The sequence below is a fragment of the Thunnus albacares genome, chromosome 8, assembly GCF_914725855.1.
Source record: "Thunnus albacares chromosome 8, fThuAlb1.1, whole genome shotgun sequence".
NCBI classification, from domain to species: Eukaryota; Metazoa; Chordata; class Actinopteri; order Scombriformes; family Scombridae; genus Thunnus; species Thunnus albacares.
Genome location: NC_058113.1, coordinates 10,626,186 through 10,650,868, shown reverse-complemented (window position 1 = coordinate 10,650,868; position 24,683 = coordinate 10,626,186). Strand labels below are relative to the sequence as shown.

Genomic DNA, 24,683 nt, shown 5'->3' with positions numbered 1-24,683 from the left:
TCTTGCTGTTAGCTACGGTAGCTAACAGGAAGAAAGTCCACTAGAAATCTAGTTAGCTTAAAGTAGCAGCCCTACAGCCACAGAATACTGGATCAGTATCCAGTCAGACTGGCTGTCAGGCTCATCTACTTGTTCATATGAAAATCAACAGACAGAAAATATCACCAACCTACTTTGCTTTTCTCAACACATACTAAAGAATTTCTGTCTGCTTTCATGTCTCCATTTTAGACTAAATGAATGAACAAACTCGCCCCTCCACCCTGATGTTGTAGTTACTTGTTTGTGTGAAGCAATTTTACTCAATCTTTGTTATTACTATGCAACGCACATCATTACAATAGCTTTTGCCCGTTCCCAAATTCAATTCTTCTTTCTTCTCTCCTATTGCCAAAGTGGTGTTGATCATTTCTTCATGGAGCTATGTTCTGAGGAAAAAGGAAAGCAATCCGGTTGTCTTTGTGACAGTGGCACAAACAATAATACCACTTGGAAAAGCTGGAGGGGGGGTTGAAAAGTTTCCACTTTAGATGGGAAAAATCTTGATGCAAACAATGTGATTGCCAGAGATGCCTGTTTTAAGAGATGCAGCTGTCTCTGAAGGTTTTGTGAATCATGCATGTTCATTTTCTGACTAGTACAACACTCCTCAGCCAGGAAGTGTTCAACTCTGTAATAACAAGACGGGATTTCAGGGATTTTTGGAAAGGATATCTCTTCTTCTTCCTTTGACTTGAACATGTGACTCGTTGGTCTTTTAAATCCAAAAACAGCTTCCTTCTTCTCATCTCTGCTCAACTTCTCTCTTTGTCTTCCTCTTTGTCTCTCCTTCCTGTGAAGACAGTTGAACTGAGACTGCGTGTGTCTCTGTGAGTAATGGTATCAGATCTCCTTTGCCTGACAACAAGGTTGCTAGATCATAGCACATAGAAATACTAAAGGACTTCTTGCTTTGTGGTTTTGAGGCTCACACTGAGAGAGGCTAAAAAAAATAATGGAGAGGGAAAAGATGGAGTCATGTGCATCCAAGGACAGAAGAGATGTACTTTTCTATTCCTGTTCCTTTTGTCTAAGGCCTGTTCCACTCACCATCTACCAATCACATCACTGAGACCTTTAGGATGTGGTGTTCTGTAGCTGACGTGAACTCTCGTAGGTCATTAACATGGGAATCTTTCCCAACTTGATTGGACAGAGCAGGTCCATTTCACACACATTTCCACATAACTGTTATTTTTATATTGTTACTATGTGGGATGTCTATGTTAAACATGGTGAAAGTTCCAAAACTTCAGGTGAATGTACTGTATGTGAAAACACTCCCCTGCATGCAAAAGCCCAGACTTCAGCCTGCTTTGAAGGCTCCATTTGTCATGTTACCTCTACTTCCTCCTCTGATGACATCAGCTTGTATGCACATGCCCACAAATATATAGAAATATTCCAGTAGGGCCCCAGAATATAAATACAGACCTGGAAATATGCGATGCATCCTCTTTAACCCATTCTAGATATTTAAAGTTGAACTACGCACTGATACTTTGAGATTTACTGGTCATGTTTCTTTAATGATCTCATTTTCTCTGCCAGTCATCAGGTTCTCTTATTGTATTGTATTGTATTTTATTGTAGGAACCAGTTTAGCTTAGTTCAGTGTATCTGGATGGGCACAAACTATATCTTGATAAACAAATTTAAAGTTGTGACGTGTGATCGAGTCAATCATTCAGACTTTAGAAATGTTAAAGACTCTGCGCACCCACACAGGTGTTGTCAGTTATTAGCTGATTAGACGTCTGCTCAGGTTCAAGTTGGGCAAAGCCACTGGTGTGTGCAAGGAGGGATGGGGGATGGTAATGGGGGGGGGGGGTGTCAATCAAGCTCAATGTGTACATGCCGACACCGTCCTGAGAGGAGGTCTAATCAGCTGGCTGTGGGCATGAAGGACATTTAATATGTAGCTTCTTATAGGAATTCTTTTCATTTTTTTGTTTGAGTTTCTATAGTATTTATAGTATGTATGTCGGTATCATTACCAACAACCCTGCAGTATGATGCCCTTGCAACTATGGTATGAAGTAGAAAATTTCATTGTTACATTTAAAGCCTTACATACAGTTTTAATTATGAGGGCTACATATTGATTTAAACTGTTTGTTTTTGATTTTATAATCAAAAATGCTTATTTTTGCCTCTTTTCCTAACAGCTGCCCCACTTCTACAGGTTATTCTGTAGGTCTCAGTTGTTAAAAAAAAAAAAAAAAAAAAAAAAGAGTGTGTGTGTGTAAAAGGGTCCACAAGAGTTGGATGCACAGTCTACTGTTTAAAGTGTAGTCAGGAAAAAAGTTAAACACTGTTGGAGACAGTTAATGTTAACTGAATGTTAATGAGTGAGGAGGAAGCAGCATGTGACATCTTTTCTAAGCTGTTTCTGTGTCTTTACTTCACTTGTCTGTCTGTTTTTGACTATCTCTCTCTCTGTGACTCTGTCCCATCTCTATGAGGGGTGGAACAAAAAATGAACCAGAGTTCAAAGTACTGTACTTTTCTAAAAACAACAGTGACGTATAAACCCTCAAAAATAAAAGCATCAAAAGTATTACATTGATAATTATTCTATTAAAGTTCAACTTGTTTTGATAAAGAAATGACAGTAACAAGGTTATATATTCTAAATAATCAATTACACACTATTCAGTTTCATTCATTTGCACTGATGTGAACATGACTGGCTAGTATGTCAATGGTTCCTCATCAGCGATCAGTTTGGTTTTTCTCATTACTTGTCTCTGTTATGTAGGTATTGAAAACTAGCTAGGTGGGCGTGCAAAGTGTTTTTGGCCACTAACAACATCACACTTGTAATGTGAGTGTCCTGGGTGTGACTTTAAAGTTCAAAATTTAAAAATGTATCCCTTGACTTTATCATGGTGAACCGAGCTGTAATTAATGATAAGAGGTTTATCAATTAAAACATTTTCATTAAATACTGCTTCTGTACTTATCAGATGAGATTTAGCCTATTTTACTTAAATTATTTATTTATCAAAACATGTTAAAATTTAAGAGTAAATTGATCAATTAAACTATACTTTTGTCTCATCTCATCTCATCAGTTCTATCCCATATATCTCGTTTTTGCTCCTGAATAGAAATTCAGATTGTTAGTGATTATATCTCTATAAAAAAAAGAGGACATTGGAATATTGATTGCATTCATTGATCATGTAGTGGCTGACAGGAGGGGCTGCAGCCTGGACTGACCTTTATTCACAGCCTCAAACAAACATTTTGTAAGAAGTGGAATTTCTATCAAATTTTAAGGTTAAAAAGATCTTAAATCCACAAAAACAGTTTTGTTATCTCTCGTTAACAGGCATTGTTAACTGCAGGTTATGCTGTATGTTACTGGATACAAAATCCAAAGATTAGCTATACTCTTATCAGCATACTGGCTTTATTTATGGTGCAACACTTTGATTCTGGCTCTCTTCCAAGAGGTCACAACTGTCAGAGGATCCACATGAAGAAAGTTCATATGGTGAAAAGACACTAGTGCATTTCCCCAATAATGAATTTCAATCCAGACCTTATAATACATCCACAATCAGCCATGTTTATCTTTGAAATCGTCCAAATGACTAAAATTATCCTGCAAACTGACTCCCTCTTTGTAGAGGGCTTATTGGTGCACATGGCACAAGGTTTGGAACCATTACAAGAGGAAGATGATGGACTGGGGACTTAATAAAGAATAGTGAATAAAAATTAAATTTAATCTCATCAAGTCAGAGGGAATTTAAGAGAAATCTGATGCCAGGCTGAACCCATGAGGTCGGATTGTGGCCGATAAGGTTCAGGCTTTGTAACATTCTGTACCTGAACCTCTGTACTTTATAGCTCTTCCCATTCACTTGGATGGAAAATGTGTCCACACTTTTGACTGGTATTGTACATGGCTACTGTGTAACTGAGCTGTGTCTGTACACATGATAATGTTGACATTGCAGTTTTCCATAGCAACCAATGTTAACTCTAGTCTTCTGATTCATGTCTGTGTCTAATTAACTGGTGATTTTATGGCAGGAGATTTTTACATGTTGGTCTTCTCACCGTGGTGATGATATGAAGGCAGATTTTACAGGTGTAGTTGATGAGCAGGACTATGGAACCTACCCTTCAGTCACTAAGCTTTTGACCTGTTTCTAAGAACAGAAGCAGTGTTTCTATAGCATGTCTTGAAGCTGATTTGAACTTCCTGACCTCTGGCAAGAATCAGCCCCCTGAGTGCTTCATGACAAAGAACATTCAAAGGAAACTGTTTATGGTGTACACAACGTTTCCTCTGTTAGAGTACCCGCCTATAGCCAGTCAGTCAGGGAATGTGGGTGTGCCCATTGGAGACAGTTATCCATTAGCATGTCATCCTATATTTTGTTAGCCACAACACACACAGACACACATGGTAAAGTGCTCTACATTATCAGCTGTTGAAAGTAAGGAAATCCCCTCTAGCAAGGACAAACGTCAGCACTCAGCTGCTAAGAAGTACTGCAGAGGCATGTATTTTGAATTGATGTATTGACTCTCATAGTACCCAACAGCACACAGCTAATGCTTTAAAACGTTTTGGCAAACTGGTTACGAACACAGGCTGACTTGTCCTGTTCTGACTCCTAGGATAAGAGTGTGGGTTAATAGACATTCAAAAACTGGATGATGAACTATGTAGAAAGGTGCAGATACTTTATATGTGACCAAGCAGGTCTACTGAAATAACCTGAAAGGACAAAGACAGATCTGTGTACAAAAACATCAAATTTGAAGTGGTAAAAATCATAATGTCAGATTTTAAAACTTGACAATTCTTCCTTTACACTTGTCTTTATGATAATACTCTTATATACACTATTATTAAATTTACCACTTTTCTCATCAGATTGATCAGCATTGAGGATAGACTGTAGCTACATTGAAGACTTGCATGTTAGAAAAGAGAACACACTTTATACCATTGTGAGTGTTGGTGCAGCCACATCTGCCACAGAGCATCAAACATACTGTATTGATTATTGCTGTAGGGTTGTCACACTTTAAGACTCGTGTTTGTTTGTGTACTCTGTGATCTGATCAGGATGTGCTTGAGTTCATTCACATACTATTTGTGGTTGGGTGTGTGGGTTTTTCTGTGTGTCATTTTTGTGGAGGTTTGACAGTGCAACACATTTCAGCATTCATGCATCATTCTTTGCATGATGTGATGAAGATTTTAGTAGAGTTTGTACCCAATAAAATATATTTAAAAACTTACAATAAAACAGACATTTGAAAATGGATATTGGCCTGTTATAGGTGTGTGCCTACAATCTAAGGGGATGACATGGTCTTATGATCTAAAGGTCTTAAGGAGATCAAGTTGCAATAGCAAAATACTCAGTCCACTGGCTTGACTCAGTCTTCAGCTGACCTTAGCTGTGGATGGAAGGAGTTTTTAGTGTTGTTACCAGCAGAGGTCTGGGTGGTGCAGCTCTGTCTCCCAGTGAGCTGATAAATGAATATTTGTGGTCTGTTTTGTAATGGTCATAATGTTGACGCACAGTAAGGAGTAACTGATTGACAGATTACGTTGAGAAATCATGTCTGACTGTCTTTTCCTAGACTCTGGGTAAAGGATGGATACATGATGTCTTTTCACTGTTTGACATACAGTAGCCTATTTTTTGCAGTCTATAGGAACAACTGGGGCTGCACCTTGTCCTTATGATTTGATTTATTAATTATGTTTTCATCACAAGAACTAAAGAATCAGATCCCAAAACCACATTTATGATGCCTATAGGAAAGTTTTCTTTACACTCGCCTTGGACGTAGAATAGATTCAGTATCAGCAGAAAAAGGATGCTCGCTAGTACAGGTACTTACACCCAGGTCTTGTGCTTGCAGATTGCTCTTCCTACACCACCTGTCAAATATAGTTTGCGTTTTTATGGGTATTACATCTATGCCCTATCGCAGTTGAGAGATGACATTATTGACATTAGCCAGGACTGAATGTGTCCCGTTTTGGACTGAAGTGAAAGTCTGGATAAATAATGTAAGTCACTACATGAAACATTCACTAAACATTGCCAATACTTTTTTTTTTAATTGTAACATCAACTGAAAGAAAGTGGAAAACCACACCTTGTCCCCAAGAGAGAATCTTTGTTCTTGTTCATTTGCTCTATCAGCCCATTGAAATGTTCCACTTCCTCTAAACTGAACCCAGCCCTGTTATTCTGAGCCCTGCTAGAGGACAGTACAGGGTAGGAATGTTGTGGCTATAACATAAAACATCCTGCTACTGTTGAACGTCAACTTGGAAATGCAGGTCTGTTTGGTCAGCATCACATTAATGACTGGTTTAATACATATGAAGAAAAACAATGAAATAGGACTACAAATAAAAAATGAGCTGACTTGCAAAGCATTTCTGTGTTAAAGAGCTGTAGTTTTGGTTGAAATTATTAGTCAGCTCTGATATGGAAAATGTCTGCATCCACAAATACATTGGCAACAAGCTACATATGACGGGTGTCATAAAGAAAACGTCATTTGCAGTCAGACTTCTCCAGCCTGGTACGCACTTTGGAAATGTCCCCATCAACAGAAATATGTAAAACCGAGGTTCTGACCTACTGTATAAAAGAATCATGTCATGCAGCCTGTCATATATTTTGTATGGACTGTACGGTTTGTTGTCATTAGCAACAATGTTTGGGCATTTGGATATGCTGTACTCCTACATAATGGAAACTATGACCTAAATTCCCTTGAATTGAAACTCCCCACATTTGCACTAGGAATCTGACTCAATATGTCCAAGAAAGGCTCGGGTGGGAAAAGACAGATGGTAGAGTAAGAATTAGAAAGATGAGTGTAGTTAAGTAGAGGAGAGAAAAAGAGGGCGAGAGAGAAAGAAAATGTTAAGGAAATGAAAGACAGTAGTGAAACGGAAGGTGTGGTGTAAAAAAACCAGCTGTGTTTTGATGATGGTAGAAAGTGAGTGGAGGTGTACATAACAAGCAGCAAGTCTTGAGAGTTGTGTGTGTGTGTGTGTGTGTGTGTGTGTGTGTGTGTGTGTGTGTGTGTGTGTGTGTGTGTGTGTGTGTGTGTGTGTGTGTGTATGTGTGTGTATGTATGTATGTGTGTGTGTTGTGAAGAGTTGACTATTAATAGAAACAAGTTCCTTTTCAATGCTGAGCCTGCAGCCTCCTGAGTGATATAATTGTGTTGTTCTTTTGTCCGTCTTTTTAGCTTATCATCAAGCTGCCTCTGTGATTGATACTGTAGCTTTAGAATTTGCTTATTAGTTGTTCTTTTACTAGATAGCTTAATATGAGGTGTCCTGCTACTGACTTTTTACAGTCATTGTTTCAGCATAATCTTTCCTGCCCTTCAATCATCACGTTTAATCAGTCTTCTGCCTCCTTATGTTCACGTGCTTTATGCTGCTATATTTACCTGCTTCTTATTGCATCCTCCCTGTGCTATTTCGTTAGATTTAAAAATACACTGAGTTAAGAGTTTATTGAGGGCAGCTGATGTCTGTACAACATCTTTGTGAAGTGAATAGTGTTCAGTTTTTGAGTCACAGAGGTGTTGATTGAACTCTATGGTCAACTTTTACACTGTAGTTAGTGAAGGTGTTCTCATTATAATGAAATCCAATCCAACACCACCATTATCCAATATTATTTTCCCAAAAATGACCCTTGAAAGCAGACTCTAAACCTTTCACTTCTCAATGATGTGATTTATGACGGGGCCGTTTTTATGCAGACTGTATTAGATTATACACATAATAAACTGAAAATGCAGTGTAAAGTGAAATCATGTCTATAATTATCTACAGTTGAGCATGTGGTCTGTTTATGAACCAGTCAGCCATCATGCAGATGAGTGTCACACTTTGTCTATAAATACTACTGCTCCACCCAGTGCCAGTGACAAAAAGAGAGGGATGTTTCAGTTAAAGCGTGTTTTCTGTATATTTGTATCATACATATTCAGAATCACGCTGTATTAGATATGCGTCTTTTTATAGGTTGTGATTCATGCAAATTAACAGTCTTCTCCTCCCATCTTCCTCTTCTTCTTGCTCTTTCAGGTATGCTGTGAAAAACCTCTGGACATCCGTGCGAGTAGTTCTGGTTCGGCTGTCCTGTGCTGTTGAGACATCCTGAGCAGTTTTGTCAGCTCCAGTCCAATAATGCACTCCAGACAAATCTAGTTTGGCTCTGCTCCGTACCCGTCTCGGTGGGTCCAGGTTTTGTCCATGGCTGGTCCTGCCTTAAATCAGTAACCACTCAGTGCCAAGCTGGACCCGAAGACCCCGCCTCCCCACACCTGGTCCTGCTCCTCTGCCCTGCCCCCTAAACAGCCATCTGATCATATAACTCCGCTACACGACCCAGGGCTCGGATTGGCCGTTGAGGAGGAGGAGGAGTATGTCAGTGAGGCGGGTCTGCCGGCTGCACTCGAGGAGTTCACGGCCACCTACAGAGATGCAGAGACTATTACTGGTAATATAAAATACACATGTTATAACATAGGTAGACAAAACGCACTGGGATCCATCTGGCAATGTTGAATCAGCATTAGATGCATACATATATAATTCAACTGTCAAAAATGCTCTTCATCTAGCTGCACTACTGTATCACATTAATCAGGATTTAACCCAGAAGTTTATAGTAATAACAGCCTGCAATCTGTCATGGTTTGGGAATAAGCTAAGAAGAACATAGCAGTCTGAGGAAGACGTGCTGTGAGAAACTGTCCCTCTCTCTGACCCTTTTCTAATGTCACATCCTGTCAGTAAAGCAGCTCCAGGGGACCTCAGCTCAGTGTATAAGCCAGCATGTGAAAGAGAGAAGAGCTCCCAGTGGATAGTCTCTGTCAACTCTCTCGCTCATCTCCCTTTCTCTTTTTTTTTATCACCCCTTCATGCTTCTCTCCCATGGAGCAGAGGTACACTAATGTCTTGTCTCCAGTGGTCCCATCTTCTCTCTTTCTACAGTCTGTATGAGCCTATGTGGGCCAAATATGAGTGAAATCACATCAAATATAAATGGATAGTGATTCTAAATATTCTTTTGCAGTGATAATCATAGCAGCAGTCAAGATTGTCCCAACCCTAGAAACCTAAAAAACAAATGACAGGACTGGAGTGTACCATAGTAGTTTGGACTGCAGACAAAACAGTTCTAAAATAGGTGTCCATGACAATAAGTGATGAGCCCAGCACATAGTCTCCTCCTCTGTCTCTTGTGGAAGAAACCTCCAAAAAAGACTGTAATAGTGCTAAGCCTCTGTTTTATAAGGAGCTTAGGACCCTGAGGAACAGTAAAGAGTTGGCCCAGAGGAAGGAAAAGTGAACTGAATACAGCCTGGCCAAAAGCCACTTCAGCAGGGCCATAAGGGTTGCCAAGCACTTGTACAGCACCACACTAGCAGAGTCAGTCTAGCAGTGATTAAGACTATGGGAGTTGCTTATATTCACATGCTAGAGGAAAAGACCCTCCCACCCTTTACCATGACCTCAGTTCCTTTCATTATTTTAAACAGCAAGGTCTCCTCATCCTCTACTCAGTAACAGCCAGGAAGCAACACGTAAAGACATGTAAAGCTTCATATAGAGTTTCTCACCTTAGACACTCAGCTAGGCAGTGCCAGGACTGCTAAGCCACCATGCAGATCTATTAGCTGGAATGGAGAGAATTTGCCTGCACTATTGTTTGTGATAGTCTGTTACTCATATGTTCAAGCATCTCTCTAAACACAGTTATATGTAACTGTAGAGCACATGAATAAATTAGCAGGATCAGATTTCCTCAGTCATTTTCTTTAAGCCACTGACACCAGTGAAGTTGAGAACAGTCATAGTGAAAGTTTGCACAGATGGTACTTTTGCACAGTCGATAGTCAGTTCTAATGACTTCAGTAATGACTTCAGGGAGGCAGAACCTCATCTTAATATCTCATCCTCTGCAGCGGCTTCACCACGCAGCCGGTGGTTGTGGCTTTTTTCCCTAAAATAATTCTGGTAAAGCTTGACTTAACACCTCAGGGCTTTCTATGATATGCTTTGTTGATTTCAGTTTAATTTTCAGCACCATGACACCAGAGTTTCTAAAATAGAAGCAGTCTGTCTGCTGAATCTACTTGTAGATTTGTGCATTCCTTATTGCCAAGGGGCCGCTTGTTCAGTTGAGACCTACCTGGAAGGCCCTACACCTGCAGTAAGAAGTCCCTGGACTGGGAGGGGGCCCTAACTTTTTCATGGTCACTGGATCAGTGCATTAATGGATATTTCCTTATGCATGTTGTTCAGAAACACTGCATTGTGCAGTCAATTACAGTAGCCCTGCAAAGCTTGTTTGAAGCCTACATCTAAGTTTTGGAGAAATATATAAAATACATTATTTATATTATATAAAAAAATATTTAATCCTTGATTCCAACCTGTATTATCCGCCACACAGACTCATACTTGTCCGCATTAGAAACAGGCTGGTAACATGTTGGTGCAACAACCCCCATTGTGCAACTCTTAACAGTGCAATACTTGTATTTTGTAAATGAATATGGTGAAATGCCATGCTGGTAATACCTGCTGTCGTCATATGTCTTAAGGACAGGACAGTTGAGGAGGTGCTGCCATCTACTGGTATCTTAGAATTACTATAACAAACCTTCCCATTCAAAATTAAATATATGTTAGGTTACATTTTAGGCATCTTTTACCTCCTCTCTCCTTATTTTTTCTCCATCTGTCTTTCATTCTCTCTCTCTCCGTCTCCCTGCCTTACTCTCTTGTTGAAAACTTCCACAACGAGAAGGAAAGTTTTTATGGGAGTGTGTGTGTGTGTGTGTGTGTGTGTGTGTGTGTGTTTAATTTCACTAAGTCTAGTGGATGAATGAACACAAAGAGCTGAATAGAGCAGCTCATTGCCATGGGGCAGTTCCTGGGCGTGAGGTTAATTCTCCGTGGTTACCAGCCAGCGGTGATGTAAAGAGTTGAGTAACTGTGAAATTATGGGATGCTTGGTGAGGAGAGAGCGGGATCGGGAACAAGCAGGCCGACAGAAAAGGAGACAGAGCAAAAAGACAGCGGACAGAGAGCTTGAGTGAGACTGAGGCAAAGTTATGTAAGTGGACAAACAGAGTAGAATCCAAACTGCTGAGCTTGCTGCCTGACTCTAATTCAATCACGGCATGCAAGAACATCCATTGTGCTGTAATGTTTGGAAGAGGGCTTGGTTCTTGTTCACTGTTTTCAGTATCACACACACAGAGTAGAGAGAGAGCCAAGTAACATGGGATTGAAACTATGCTGACCCAGTAGTGTTTCTATAAAGTGTTCAAAACCGTGCGTACGCGTTAAGAAAATCACTAGTGTGAGCTATTGCAGCCAGTCTGTCGGTGTAGTTGACTCTATTAGAGGGAGTGTCATCATTTTATAGGGTTTTGACTGAGGTTGGTCTCACATGTAAGCCAAACACTTAAACCTACAGTGTTGCCATAGATACAGTGTTTTTTTGTACATGAACACTCTGAATCATCCACAGTGGAACAGTAAGGAGACTGGCTGGCTGCATACTTGACAGACTTAACTGCAGTATGACGCTGAATGATAATCTTGACATTGTTTAATAGTCTTTTTCCATCTGAATAGAATGTATTGACAACACTGATGCTTGTGACACATTCAACCTGATGCTGTTTGTTTTCTCTTGTTGTTATTTTGGCTTATTTTTCAGGCAGCGGTGCTGTGACGTTGCGTGTTTACATACTGATATGGTCACATGTCCTGTCATGTCCAAACAGTATTTTGGTTGTTTCTAGCTCTAGTATCGGTCTTTTACTTCACTACACAAGCTATTATAGTTGAAACGATATTGACAACTTGAAAAAGTATGATGATATGAAGTATCATATTCCAACAAAGATATTTCACTCATTTTCTGTCTTTTCGTATTGACAGACAAAATGTATTACTCTTAATTCACTGGTACCCATCTTATGCAACAAGCATTGAAATGACTCCAAGGAAATGTCTAACAGATCCAACTCATCAAAACCGCCTGCTAACAAACGTATCCAGACCATCTTATTTGTGCAATCAGAAGCTGATTTTTAGATCGGTTTCTCTGTCAGGGTCAAATGGTCAAACTTTCTGTACTTCCCTCCTGAGCCACATGTACTTAGTGCATCTGCCAATACATTCTAGATACAGAGTCCAGGCCAAAGTTTTAGGCTGGTGTCAGCGTAGTGTCAGTTGACCAAAGAGCAAAGATGTGCTTAGTTGGTGAGTTTTGTAATGTAGTTTTGAGAACACAAGAGACAATGTGAAGAGACATATATTTTGCAACAGAATGCAAAGCAAATTGTAGAAAATGATCTTACTTTTCTGCTTGTGTTGATCCAATTTTCCTGGTAGTGATACTTTTTATACAAGGGTAATACCTTGATGTAGACGTGCGCACACTCACACAAACAGGGACTCAGAGATTTACAGGGTTAGTGACATTTGAACACCTTGCTTGATGTTGTAGGCTGCCAGTGATATTTGACCATGTTGATGTACTCTCCTGTATTTCATGTACATACCCTCTGTGACCAGTGGCAGCTTTCAACCGTAGCCCAAGCTAATTCTGGACAGGACTGCACTGAAGCTACATAACAAAAGCATTGCAGTATTTGATAGATGAGGCTTCAATGGGGGAACTAAGTGTATGTGGATTACACTTTGCAACTGTACAACTTCAGTGACTTTTCTCATGAAAGGCACACAGTGTCTAGAAAGCTGCATCGTCCCAATAAAGCAAAGATTACAAAATTTAATACTTCACACAAATCTATTTAAATTGTGAAAAGTGTTTCTAGATGAAAGGCTGCACATGGAAGATATTGGCCTCTCACCAAGAATCCACTGTCTAAATTTGGAAAATTTGGAACATACTGCTGTTCACCCCCCAGTTTTCCAGTTTCCTCTCAGCTCAACTCAACAAAGTCGGATTATTTCTCTGGATTTTATCATTGATTCCTTACTTTCTGCTACTGTATATGTCTAAACTACTTGTGAAACACCCAAACCTCTCAGTTTTAAGGAGCAATTTTGTACATTTTAATAAAAAACTGATTAATGTAGCAGAACAAATTTGAACAAAAGTGAACAAATTTCCTCATAATCAGGCACCATTCCGTGACAAACACACTGGGATCCGTAGGATTACATGGAAAGTACACTGAGTGATATTTTTGGCAGTTTCTCAGGTGCAGATCAGCTCATGTTGTGCAGGCTGTGATTATCGCTGTAAATGGGCTAAATCTGTTTCCTAACCTGTTGCAGAATATTTTACACTCGCATATACTCTCTCACCAGCACAATGTTAATGTTGTCTGAATGTTGTCTTCATCACCTCAGGGTGTAAAAACTGTCATGTCTCTTCTTTCCTCAAACAGTTGGATAGGAAAGTTTAAAAAGCAAATACAGCATCTTAAAAGTGTCGTTCATCAGGTCTGTGTCTCTCCGTGTACGATTTTAACATGAGGAACTGTCTGCTGGGTATCAAGAAAGTCAAACAGTAAATACAGCAGGAACAGCTTCAGGCTTGTTGTTAGCTACAGTGTGTTTGTACTTGAGCAAGATAGGAAGAGAGAGAGAGAGCGCGAGAGTGCAGTTAGTACAGCTAGTTGGAAGAGTCCAGCTGGGTTTGTTGGCTGTCAGGAGGGAGGGAGAGAGCGAGTGTGGGGCGGTCCATGTGGATATCATCATTGGCATGTCAGGCATGACGAACCAGTTTGGCTCGGGTCTCTTCTCCTCTTTACTCCTCCCTCCCCTCTTTTCCTCTCGGTCTCTTTCTGTTTCTTCCACCCAGTGCCGTCCTCTAACTTTTAGCACCCTCTCTCTCTCTCTCTCGTGCTTCCTGTCTCTCACCCTCCCAACTCTCTTTCTCTCTCTTCTCTGTGTTATTTCTTGCGACCTTGCTCTCTCCCAGACCAGTGGAAAATGTAATTGGTGGAGGGCAGGAGGGCTGGTGGTTGTCGGGCTTCAGGCACCATGAGTGAGTATGCTGTGCATGGTGTGGTTTTCTGTCAGTTTCAGATAGGTTTCTGATGAGTGTGGCTAACATCTGTATAGAGTTTCTCTCATTGTCTCTATCTCTCTATCTTTGTTTGTTTTTCATCTCATTGTCTCTCAGTGAGTCACTGAGTTATTTCCTCCCTTTGAAAACTTGCATAGTTGAGAAATCTTCAGGGATTTGCTCTTACAAGTTAAAAATATTTGTGTTTTGAAGCTTATTCTGAATTTTGTCAAAAGGCTGATAAATATAAAAAGCTCAAACATTACAGTGGAAGTTGTCTGCTACAGTTAAATAATTCTGTAAAGGTTAAAGGTTGAATTGAGTTGAATTTATCTTAGAAAGGTCAACTTGGCTCTTTAACCTGGCCACAAGTAGCACTGCTGTACTGTACTGGTTTACAGGGGGCAGCCATGTTAGACATAGGAGGTGTAGCACTTGTTTAGAAATGTAGAAAAGTCATATCTGTGTGATTCTACAGTCTTACACCAACACCATGTGCGCTGGGATTGTATACCCTTCTCTCTTCAGGGACCTAATTTAGGGTCTCAGTTCAGTGATACTACAGTTCAGTGTACTATAGTTGCAGTGCTTGTGCTTGTGTTGGTCAGTTTGTAGAAGACACTTCTGTTTGAACACCGGCACTTCTGCATGATCTCGATGGTTTCTTTGTTTGCTAAAAGAACAACAATAGCCCCGCGTAATCGTCCATGATTAGCAGTATGTCTGTAGCCTTCAGAGCGACCTGATCTTGATTTTTGCTGTGTGTCTATCAGTCACACGTTTATTGCTCAGACTGACAGTGTGACAGTGGACTATTCTTACATTTGAACTTGAACTTTCTTCCTCTGGTGGCTGCTGCTAATGTTGGTATGACCCTGCAGGTTGTGTTCTTTGTTCCAGCAGTCTATAATTACACTTGGACTTGAAGCTTCTTTTTGGTCGTATATCAGCTTTGTCTATTGATCCCAAAATATAAATTAAAAAGTTCAAACTTTAATGAGGACTACCAGGTGCTCCTTTTTAATAGATTCATGCTGCTATTTTTTAAGTTGACCTAGAGTTGCTGGTTACCGGTGGTCTGTTAAAAACAAAAAACAAAAAAACAAACATTTATTGTCTCAAAGGAAATTCTCACAGAAAACAGCAACAGCAAAAACACCGTCCACAGCAGTCAAGTGCATCAAGAAATACTCAGAAGTCAGCAGCACTCTGTTTGCAGTCTGTTTACTTTGCACTTTGAACAGTCCTGGGAAAAGTTTTTTGTAGTCTTTGAAACTTAGTGACAGTATTTTCCATTTGAGAACTCAGAATAAAACCTTTGTAAATGAATACAGTCACGCAAAGTGCTTCTATTGATCTGACAGAAAGAGATCATTCTAAAACTGAAAAAACGATGGTTTGTCTTTACCAAATACAACATGTACGCACACTTTTTGGTGTCTCCATTGACCTTTTGTCAGCACACAGCACAGAATGCTTGTGCTATTATTATCCTCCTCCACATCCTATCAGTACTCATCATTTGAGGCGAAGGTACATTTGCCATATTTAATATCAGTACTGGAGGGAAATTTAGTCATTCTAACCAGCAGGATCAGCTTTGCTCAAATCTCGTGTGTGTTCATTTAAAGCTGTGCTCACACAATTTTAAGATGTGTTGATACCTTCAGAATGTTGATATTACATTTTACATAGCTCCAGGCTTTAAAGAGGCACTTCTTTTGAAAAATTAATCGTATTAAATTAGCTTCAGGGGTAATGGTTTTGGATTTGACATTGGAGTGGTGTAGAAGATGCGTACTTTCATACTTTATTAAAAAAAATTGAGAAATAAATATCCAATACAGTGTAGATGGAATGACAAAAAAAAGCTTACCAGAGCTGTTGGTCTTCTGCCATACCAGTTACTGTGTCTAATGAAGAGTTTTTATGTAAAAGAAAGACTGAGTCATCATCACACTATTATATGTCAGCAAAACTAATAAATACTTTAACTCAACAGTAAAGTGTCCCATTTCGAATACAAGTGGAATTGGAAGATCTTGTAATTCAGTGTTGAATCCTCATTGGCTGTGCTTGTTGAATGATTCCCCAGCTGCTCTCTCTCTCTCTCTCTCTCTCTGTGTGTGTATGTGTGTGTATGTGTGTGTGTGTGTGTGTGTCTGTGTGTCTGTGTCTCCCTTGTCTCCCTTTTTCAGCACAGTCAGTCTTTCAGTCTGGATTAGCAAACTGTGAGAGACAGCATTGTTAGAGAGACATACACAGAGGGAGACAGACAGCAGAGAGCGACAGAGCCAGAAATAGCGAGAAACAAAGGACATTATTTTTTTACTGTACGTTTCTTCTCATTTATTCTGTGTACACGCTAGTTCTGTCAATCCAAGAGCCTCTCTATTCCACATTTTTGTAGAAAGAGTGATTTTTTTAAAATCTGAATTCTTGTTCTGAACAGAGAGAATATACTCTTAACAGAATCCTAAATGAGTGCTCTTTTAATAGCACACTAAACTGATTTGTGAACAGAGAGGCACATAGCTGAAAGCTTAGGTAAGGTTATTTAGTTTTCCACAGCAGCACACAAATGTGGTTCTCTGGTTGACTCATTAGTTTTTAGCAGAAGGCTGCTCTTGACTATTCAGTCGGTTTAGCTGCCATGTCAAAGATGACTTCATGTGATGTATGAATGATTGCAGTTCTTCTATCTATTTTTTTTTTACCCGATAGGAAATAAAGGTAAAAGTAACAGTAGCTGTTTGTTTTTTTTTTTCACCATGAACACCATTTTCATTGTACTCAAGTGAGAATGCCATACAAGCTACAGCAGTTTCCTAATATGAGACAAACCCATGTGTGTATGTTTGCGTTATTGTTTCATTACTGTCCCTTGGGTTTTGACTTTTGAGTAAGTACGGGTCAACTTGATATGAAACATGATCTATCTAACATGAGCAGGGTTGCACTGTACAGCCCCATTCCAAGTCTAAGCATTAGATTTAATTTAACTGATGATGCAAATTGACTCAAATGAACCTAACCCTCAGTTGGTCTCCATTTTTGAGTGCTACACAGCAGATGCATGTAGCGGGGGGTTAGTTCCTCAATTACCCACTAGAGGGCGTACTGTGCCCTCAGTTCCAACAGACTGCAAACATCCTGTTGGGCTGCTTTGCAAATGAAGAGAGGTTGTCCAGTCTATAATATTAAACAATACCCAGAACTGACACTTTGTCACGGTGTCACGACCAGCCTTTAGTCCCTGCTGAAAATTGTATATGCATTATGTATGTTTACTTATTAACGTTATTGCCAAACAAAAAAAAACAAATACTATACAGCATCTCTCTTTGTCTCTGTGTAGATGTGTGTAACAGTACTGACTTGCCGGAGCTTGAGATTATCAGCCTTTTGGAGGAACAGCTGCCAGTCTACAAGCTGAGGGCCGACACCATCTTCGGCTACGACCAAGATGATTGGCTGCACACGCCACTGGTGGAGCCTGACTCTGCCCTCGACCTGACTACCGAACAGATAGAGGAGACCCTCAAATACTTCTGTAAGTTGAGCACATATCTCTTTTCAAGTGATTTGGTGAACAAGTACAGTATCCAATTTTCTTCTAAATATAATGGTGATGATTGTTGCTGCTATTTGTTTGTAAAGCAATCCCTTTCTACCCAGTTCTGTGCTTAAGTGTCTTGTGAGCCAACATCATATTAGTATTACGGCCCCCTTCTCAATTATTATCATCTCCCAAATGAAGTGCCATTATTTCCTCTGGGTAGACATCAATATGTCTGTTAACATAAATCCTATGTCAAAAAACTAAGGATAGACAATTAGGTTTCCAGATTTAACCTTCAGGAGCTTTTATCAGAGATTAACAATGCACATTAAAGGCTGAGATTTAAAATTTATACTGACCTTCAGTGGGTAGGAAGCAGAGATGAGAGAAAGTATGGTCACAGCTGCTGGTCATGGTTACCACAACAAACATAGGTCTCTCTCTCTGTTGCTTGATGTTGCGCTCTCTCTTGCACTCAGTCCTCTATATTTTCATGCACGTGTCAGCGCTTGTCTTATCAAACTAAAAGCTGCCTCGCAGTTGTCGTCTCTGCCAGCTGTATACCAAACACACACACACACACACATATAATAAATAAACACATGTGCACACACTGCACGTGGCAAACCAAGGGAACGTAAAGTAGATTTTTTTTCATCATCAATAATTCAGTTCTTGATTTATGTCTGCGTGAACACTGACTCAGAGTAAAAAAAAAAAAAAAACAGTTTCTAAAAATAGTTGAATCATCTTTATAAATAACCTTTACTGAGAACTGTAACTTCACCTCGTTGCCCCATGCCGGCATAGTCACATTGGCCTTGACATTTCTGTGATAGCCAGCCAGGCTAACAGGGTACGACAAGGTCATGTTACATAAGACATATTATGAGTTGTTCTGCGGGGGGTGTTTTACTAAACAGCTTTATTATCAAATGAATTCGCCACATGCAGTACTGTTGTTTTTTTTTTCTCTCCCCCACTCCACATTGGAGTCATGTTTCTCCTCATTATTGCCTCAAACAGATGGCCGGGTATTGACACCCGAGGGGGCCATGGTGTATGAGTGCTGATGGGTCATATTGGTTTCATCCTGGCAGAGAAGATATGTTTCACATACATCTTTACCTCGAGCTTCATTTGTTTGACAGTGTTTTAAAGTAACAGTGATATGCACGACGTTACAGCACGCAAGTACTGTAGTGGTTCATTCATTTAAATATGTAACCTGCTGCATGAGAATGATATGTTCAAGGAGCTGATGACATGGAGGCAACTGACCAATAGGGAGCATCTCCATGTTGTGATGACATCACAGCCACATGTCTCATCAGTCAGAGGAGAACAGAGGAGACGGGTTGTCTGGTGGACAGACATTTGATCTGTCATGTAGATGCTGGTCATAATTATCAACCATGTGGAAGTTTTTTTGTGCTGTTGACATAGACGAACTCTTTCTTTAAAATGTTTTTGTGTACTTTTGTGAATAACAGATGTATCTCCTTGTCATGCAAGTTTTAATATATATACCATACAGGTGGTATTGTTTTCAAAGGTTAGTATTTTGTCATTATCTGGGTGTAGCAACTGCGAGTGTTGTGGATTTACTTCTATTCATACAATATAGTGATATTTATAATGTTGTCATCCATGTAGTGACCACCATGTATCCCTGTACAATGGCACACATATGAACTGTAACTGAATCTGTAAGCAGAGGCTGATGTAACATAACAGTTGTTACATCAGCCTCAGTTATATGACCCTTCTGGCTCTTTTAACATTAAACCGTGTGAAAGTCGCTTTATTAGCAGGATTTAGTTTTTCACACATTATCATAAACATGTGATGTTGAAGCAAACTTGCTCCCTGTAAGCACCAGTTTTGACAGTTTGATGTTAGCCTGTTAGCTAGTGGTCCCGGCCTTCTGTTAGCTCCATCCTGCTAATATCAGTATGTACAGAGGTGTATTTTCCATAACAAGCATTGCTTCAGTCTCTTTCTGCTTTTCCAAGCTGGTTGACATTGAATTTGTTCCTATTGTCATTGAAATGACCCTTATTTGCATGTTTGTTTTTTTTGCCATGATGACACATCAGCTTTTTGCCTCCGGTGCACTCTGTGTGTGCTTCTTTCATCACTCCCCAGCTAAAATAACCAATCCCCGCATACCCATTGTGTTCATTCAGTTAGCCACGTCACCCCTGCCAACGCTACACTCTCCTGCTAACTGCTTTTACATGCTGCTCATCCTCAGGCCTTGGAGTCTGAGCCTGTTACTATAGCAACCACACAGAAGGACAAAGTAGAGGAGAGGAGGGGGGAGACGCTGACATACGAATGGAAGGCGGGAGCAAGCCGGTGATACTGCTCCCTCTGATTGGCTATGAGCACTCTCAAACTCCGCCCATCCTACTGTGTCATGGTTCTCATCATTTCTGCTGCAAAACCCGTGACTGCTGCTGCTGCTGCTCGCTCTCAAGCTCTGTATCTCTGTATTTATTGAGTCATTGTTAGAGATGCGGTGGTCCATGTGTAGAGCCAGTGCTGTCACTGAGCAAGGAACGTTACAAAAGAGAAGACGATTTTCATGATATGACCTCATGAAGACGAAACTCGGCCAGAGGACAGACAGGTAGGAGCAGAGGAAGATAAACTGACCAAAAGATATAAACGGATGGGGGCATGGGAGGACAGAAGCTGACATGTTTGCTGAAGGTTTGGAGTGACTGAGTGGAAAACTGAAAGATGGCCAAAAAAGAAGACAGACAGAGAGACTGCACAGATTGAAGGAAGACTGCAAATCTCAGCTGGCACATATTGCTGAAACTGTGAAGAACTAAACGATGGATGAAAGGGCAGTGAAGTGACACTGTTTTTTTTCTAATTACAACTGATGACGCAAGTAACCGTTCTGGGAGATGACATGCAGAAATGGCACCTGCTTCACAGCAAATATGGAGCATAATACACTGACAGTTTGCCGTTAATGAGTGCGGGACAAAAAAGACATATGATGACACTGGACAGACTCTCACCAACAATAAAAACTGTGTGCCAGCTCGTAACTGCTAAGCATGCTGGGATAACAGAAGTAGGCACTGACTGACTGACTAACGGACACTCTTAGTGGCTGCAAGACCCCAGTTGACAGCTGGTTGTCTCTTGAGCATGCTGGGACATTGGATTTGCCAGAGATGTTACAGCTAAGAATGCTGGGACATTGGAAACAATACAGCTGTGTGTCAGAGCGGTGAGGATGAAGAGACGAGGCCAGAGGTTTGTCAAGGCAGACTACTATGAACTGGACTGGTACTATGAAGAGTGTACTGATGGTAAGACTATTTCATGCAGTGACATCTAGTTGTTGAAAGGTCAACTCAAACCAGTAACTGGACTGGTGCAGATGATAAGAGATGGATTTTATAAATACTAAAGTACTTTTTGTTGGGTAGTTGGACAAGAGTAACTAGAGTAAAAACTAGAGTAAAATAGTAGTTGCTGGCCTGCTATTATATGCTATGGATGCAAAATGAATTTCATCGTAAGCTGACATTAAAGTTTTATTGTATATACTGTATATCATAATGAAATCTAGAGAAATATTTACAGGAGGGATGGCTGTAGTGTAACAGTACAGTACCAAAACAAGACAAGAGCTGTCTACAAACTACTACTAGCATAATGATAGACGTTTGTGGCAAGTTTATCAGATCTTGACGTATGTATGATGTAGTTATGGCAAGAAATTCAGACAAATTTGCTTTGAGGATGGTGCCTACAGCATATGTTGTAACACTGTTTGATAACCACTGGACAGGTTTTATAACTTGTCCTCTGATGACAGATGGGCAGACAGAGGTTAGAGTGAAGAGAGGTGCTAGTGGCAGGATTAAGGTGGATTGGTCAATATTAAACAACATAATAGAAAAAAAGTGGATTAAAAAACAAAATCCCTTTATTTTCCTTTGAGTAAACCCCCTAATGCAATCAGCTCAGACTGACATTTTTGTGCAAGGTTTCATTCCAATGAAAACCCAGTTAATGTAACCTTGTGGATTATCTTTCACAACAGAAAAAAAGCATCAAGGCTGATGTTACAGACAGGACAAACAGCAGCGTTAAAGCTGTGGCTGCTGGATACAGGAGGTGTTGTAACAGGTGCTGTGTGGCAGCTGAGTCAGTGTGGCTTCAAAAATAGGGCCGAGGAGTAGCTTATGTGACTAGCTGTGGGTGTACTGTAGGATGTGGGACTGGGGATTGTTGTGTTTCCTCTTTTGTTGGATTCACATCGAAGAGTTGAACTCGTTGATTATCACAGCTGGGAAACAGGGAGACTAGAAAGGGAAATATGCTGAGTTGGAGAGATTTAAAATTGTGACAATGAGCAAAAACTCAATTTAGGTAGGCAGATAGATAATCTAAGTGACAATTTAACTGAGCTAAAGGAAGATAAGTCAGTCAAAGTTTAGGTCATTTGCAAACATTTTTAAGGGCCCTTAACATATAAAAACCTTTTTTATTAGCATTTAGGAAAAACTGGCAAAAATACTGACTTAAAAAACACAGCAAGCAATAGAAACAAGGATGTATTGGCTGCAGAGCTGCTGGTCATTTACTCTTATGCATGTATTATAGAATTTGGTGCAGTGATGTCCATTTATGTAACATACCCTCATTTGTTACAAAAGCTTGTGGTATTGTCTTGCAGTAGCTACAGTACGTCTAACTAACCTGTGTGATAATGATTGTACAGATTGATCCACACACACACAGCTGAGACATGTGGTGTATTGATGGTGCCCGGTCATGTGATATGTGTTACAGCAGGGGTTGCTTTAATCACCAGCCTTTTGGCACTGCCTCTGGCTTTCTCTGTACATCTTTCTACCCCAGTCTGTGTCTCTCCTCTCTTGTGCATGACATTTATGTGCGATATAATTAATTTCATTCAATACATCGATCACCTGCTCTAATTACTTTCCATTAGACTGAATGCGGGTGCTTTTTTCTGAATGCAAGGATGTGTTAGGCTAGTTATACACACTACTATGCATGTGTGTCAGGGATGCTCAGTGGAGATGGTTACATAAGTTTGAGGCAGCTCAGCACATCCTTCAATGTGAGCTGTGCAGCTTAAACGCTGCAATATTATTCAGCTGTGGCAGCTAGCCCACGTTTGATTCCCAGTCTTTGTTGATTTGCCTTTTTGGAGACAAATGCTCCCTGTAAGACACTTATAGAAGGATTTACAACTGTGCTTGATGCTGAAATGATCAAATAACCGAATGACAAGGGGTTTCTTTGATCAATCTTCTGGTGGAGTATGGAAGCAGAAATAGAAAGCAGCTGGGTTTGGTGTTATTCTGAGATATACAAGGGAGGGATGTGGAAGTGGGTTGGCTTATATTTAGCCCAATGATTTGCATGTCGCTCTTAGCCTCTCTTGTCGATAGCAGCCTGCCAAATATTCTTTGGCACTTTTTGATGCCTTCAAAAGAAATGGCTGGGTAGATAGAGGACAGTGGACTGTGGCTGAGAAAGAAGGAAATTATCAATAAAGATGTGATAGTTGTAGGTCACAGAATGAAGCTGGGGCACAAAAGATGTGCTTTTGAGCACTACTTGGATCTCTTAGAGATGTCAAATCTGACTTCTCCACGTGATGTCAGTGTTTAAGTCTTAACTTGGTCTTGCTGTTAGAAACCACTGCAAACCAATTATGTCTTTGTTTCTAAGTCTGTCCAGATACCAGCTTTCAAAATGTGAATGTTTCTCTTACATTATGTGAGTCTGCATTTGCTTTCAGAAAATAATTCCAGAGTTATCACTGGAAAAAATATAAATAAATGTTTAAAGTTTTTTCAAATATCAGTAGGAAATAACCTGCTGCGTTTTAGAAAAGTGCAATCTGCAGGTAGGACAGAAAGTGGTTCTCTTCCTGTTGCTCTTTTGTTGGTAATGTTGCTATAAATACAGTGTCAAAGGAGACACTGAAGACACAAATCACTACAAAACTTAAAAAAAAAACACAACACCAAAAGTCTCCCAGTGGATTTCATATATGTAATTATCCAAAGTGTGTAAATGTGCAAATTCCTTGTTCATTTGTGTTGTTTTCTTCGATACTTAACTGTTAAAAATAGACTATTGAGGTGAAAGGCGGAGGGGTTGTGTATGAGAGAGGGGGGGAGGACAAACAAGTGGAGTGTAAAGAGTGAATGTGACCAGAAAAGCAATGGGAGAGGCTCAGAAGCACTGAGTGGTGTTTGTGCAGGACTCTTTTGTTGCCTGCAGCATTGCATCCATAGGACCATTGAGTGGAGTTACTCAAGCGTGCAGGACGGTACCGAGCTGACATCAGTTTCTAGACCAATTACAGTAATTATAACAGTTGAGCCGTGACTAATGGGCAGAAAATTGGACTGCTTTGATGTGGCACATATTCATTTATGAAATATCCGGTCTTACGAATCTCACTAGCTCAGCTCAAATGGATATGTGACATACCCACTGACATGCAGTATAGACTGTACACTTACTCTATTTGTCTTTATTAATTGAAAATATCCGGGAAGTGTGAAGGTTTATTATAGTAACACTGGATTTATGCATTTAAAAAAACCAAACACTAAATACTTTTTGTAGATGCTGATTAGCAGTAAGACAGTTTGGTTTCATACAGCTTAACAGCATTTACATGGATGAGCACCCAGACCAGCTGATTACTGTATTTTTATGAAAAAGCAATATCAGTAGACCTTCAGTTCATGTTTAACCACACACGAACCATTTACATGATGTGATAAAGGTCACAATGAGGTGGTGAGTTGATGAGTCATCAAGTCATAAGGAAGTCAGTTGAACAGTTAACTAAATAGGAATAACAAACAAAAATGAAAATACTTGCCACAGTGTTTATAAAACTTTAATGCCCTGCTAATAAGTCCATACTTTTTATATTTTGCATTATGGAGCAACTGCTAGAG

The 24,683-nt window shown here is 40.0% G+C and overlaps 1 protein-coding gene across 2 annotated transcripts in view; it reads left to right on the top strand.

The window, feature by feature from the left end:
- The first annotated feature begins 8,358 nt into the window (after positions 1-8,358).
- The window catches only part of LOC122986653 (trafficking kinesin-binding protein 1-like), a 37,893-nt gene continuing 21,568 nt past the window's right edge, over positions 8,359-24,683 (top strand). Inside the window, exons 1-2 of one of the 2 annotated variants that reach the window (XM_044357943.1) lie at positions 8,359-8,564; positions 17,491-17,685. Coding sequence is in view for 1 of the 2 variants with exons in the window: in XM_044357942.1 (XP_044213877.1) it covers positions 14,108-14,111; positions 17,491-17,685 (199 nt within the window). In the remaining variant the exon portion in view is untranslated. Of the gene's footprint in view, positions 8,565-13,918; positions 14,112-17,490; positions 17,686-24,683 lie in introns of those variants that run through there. The other variant, XM_044357942.1, reaches the window with a different exon arrangement.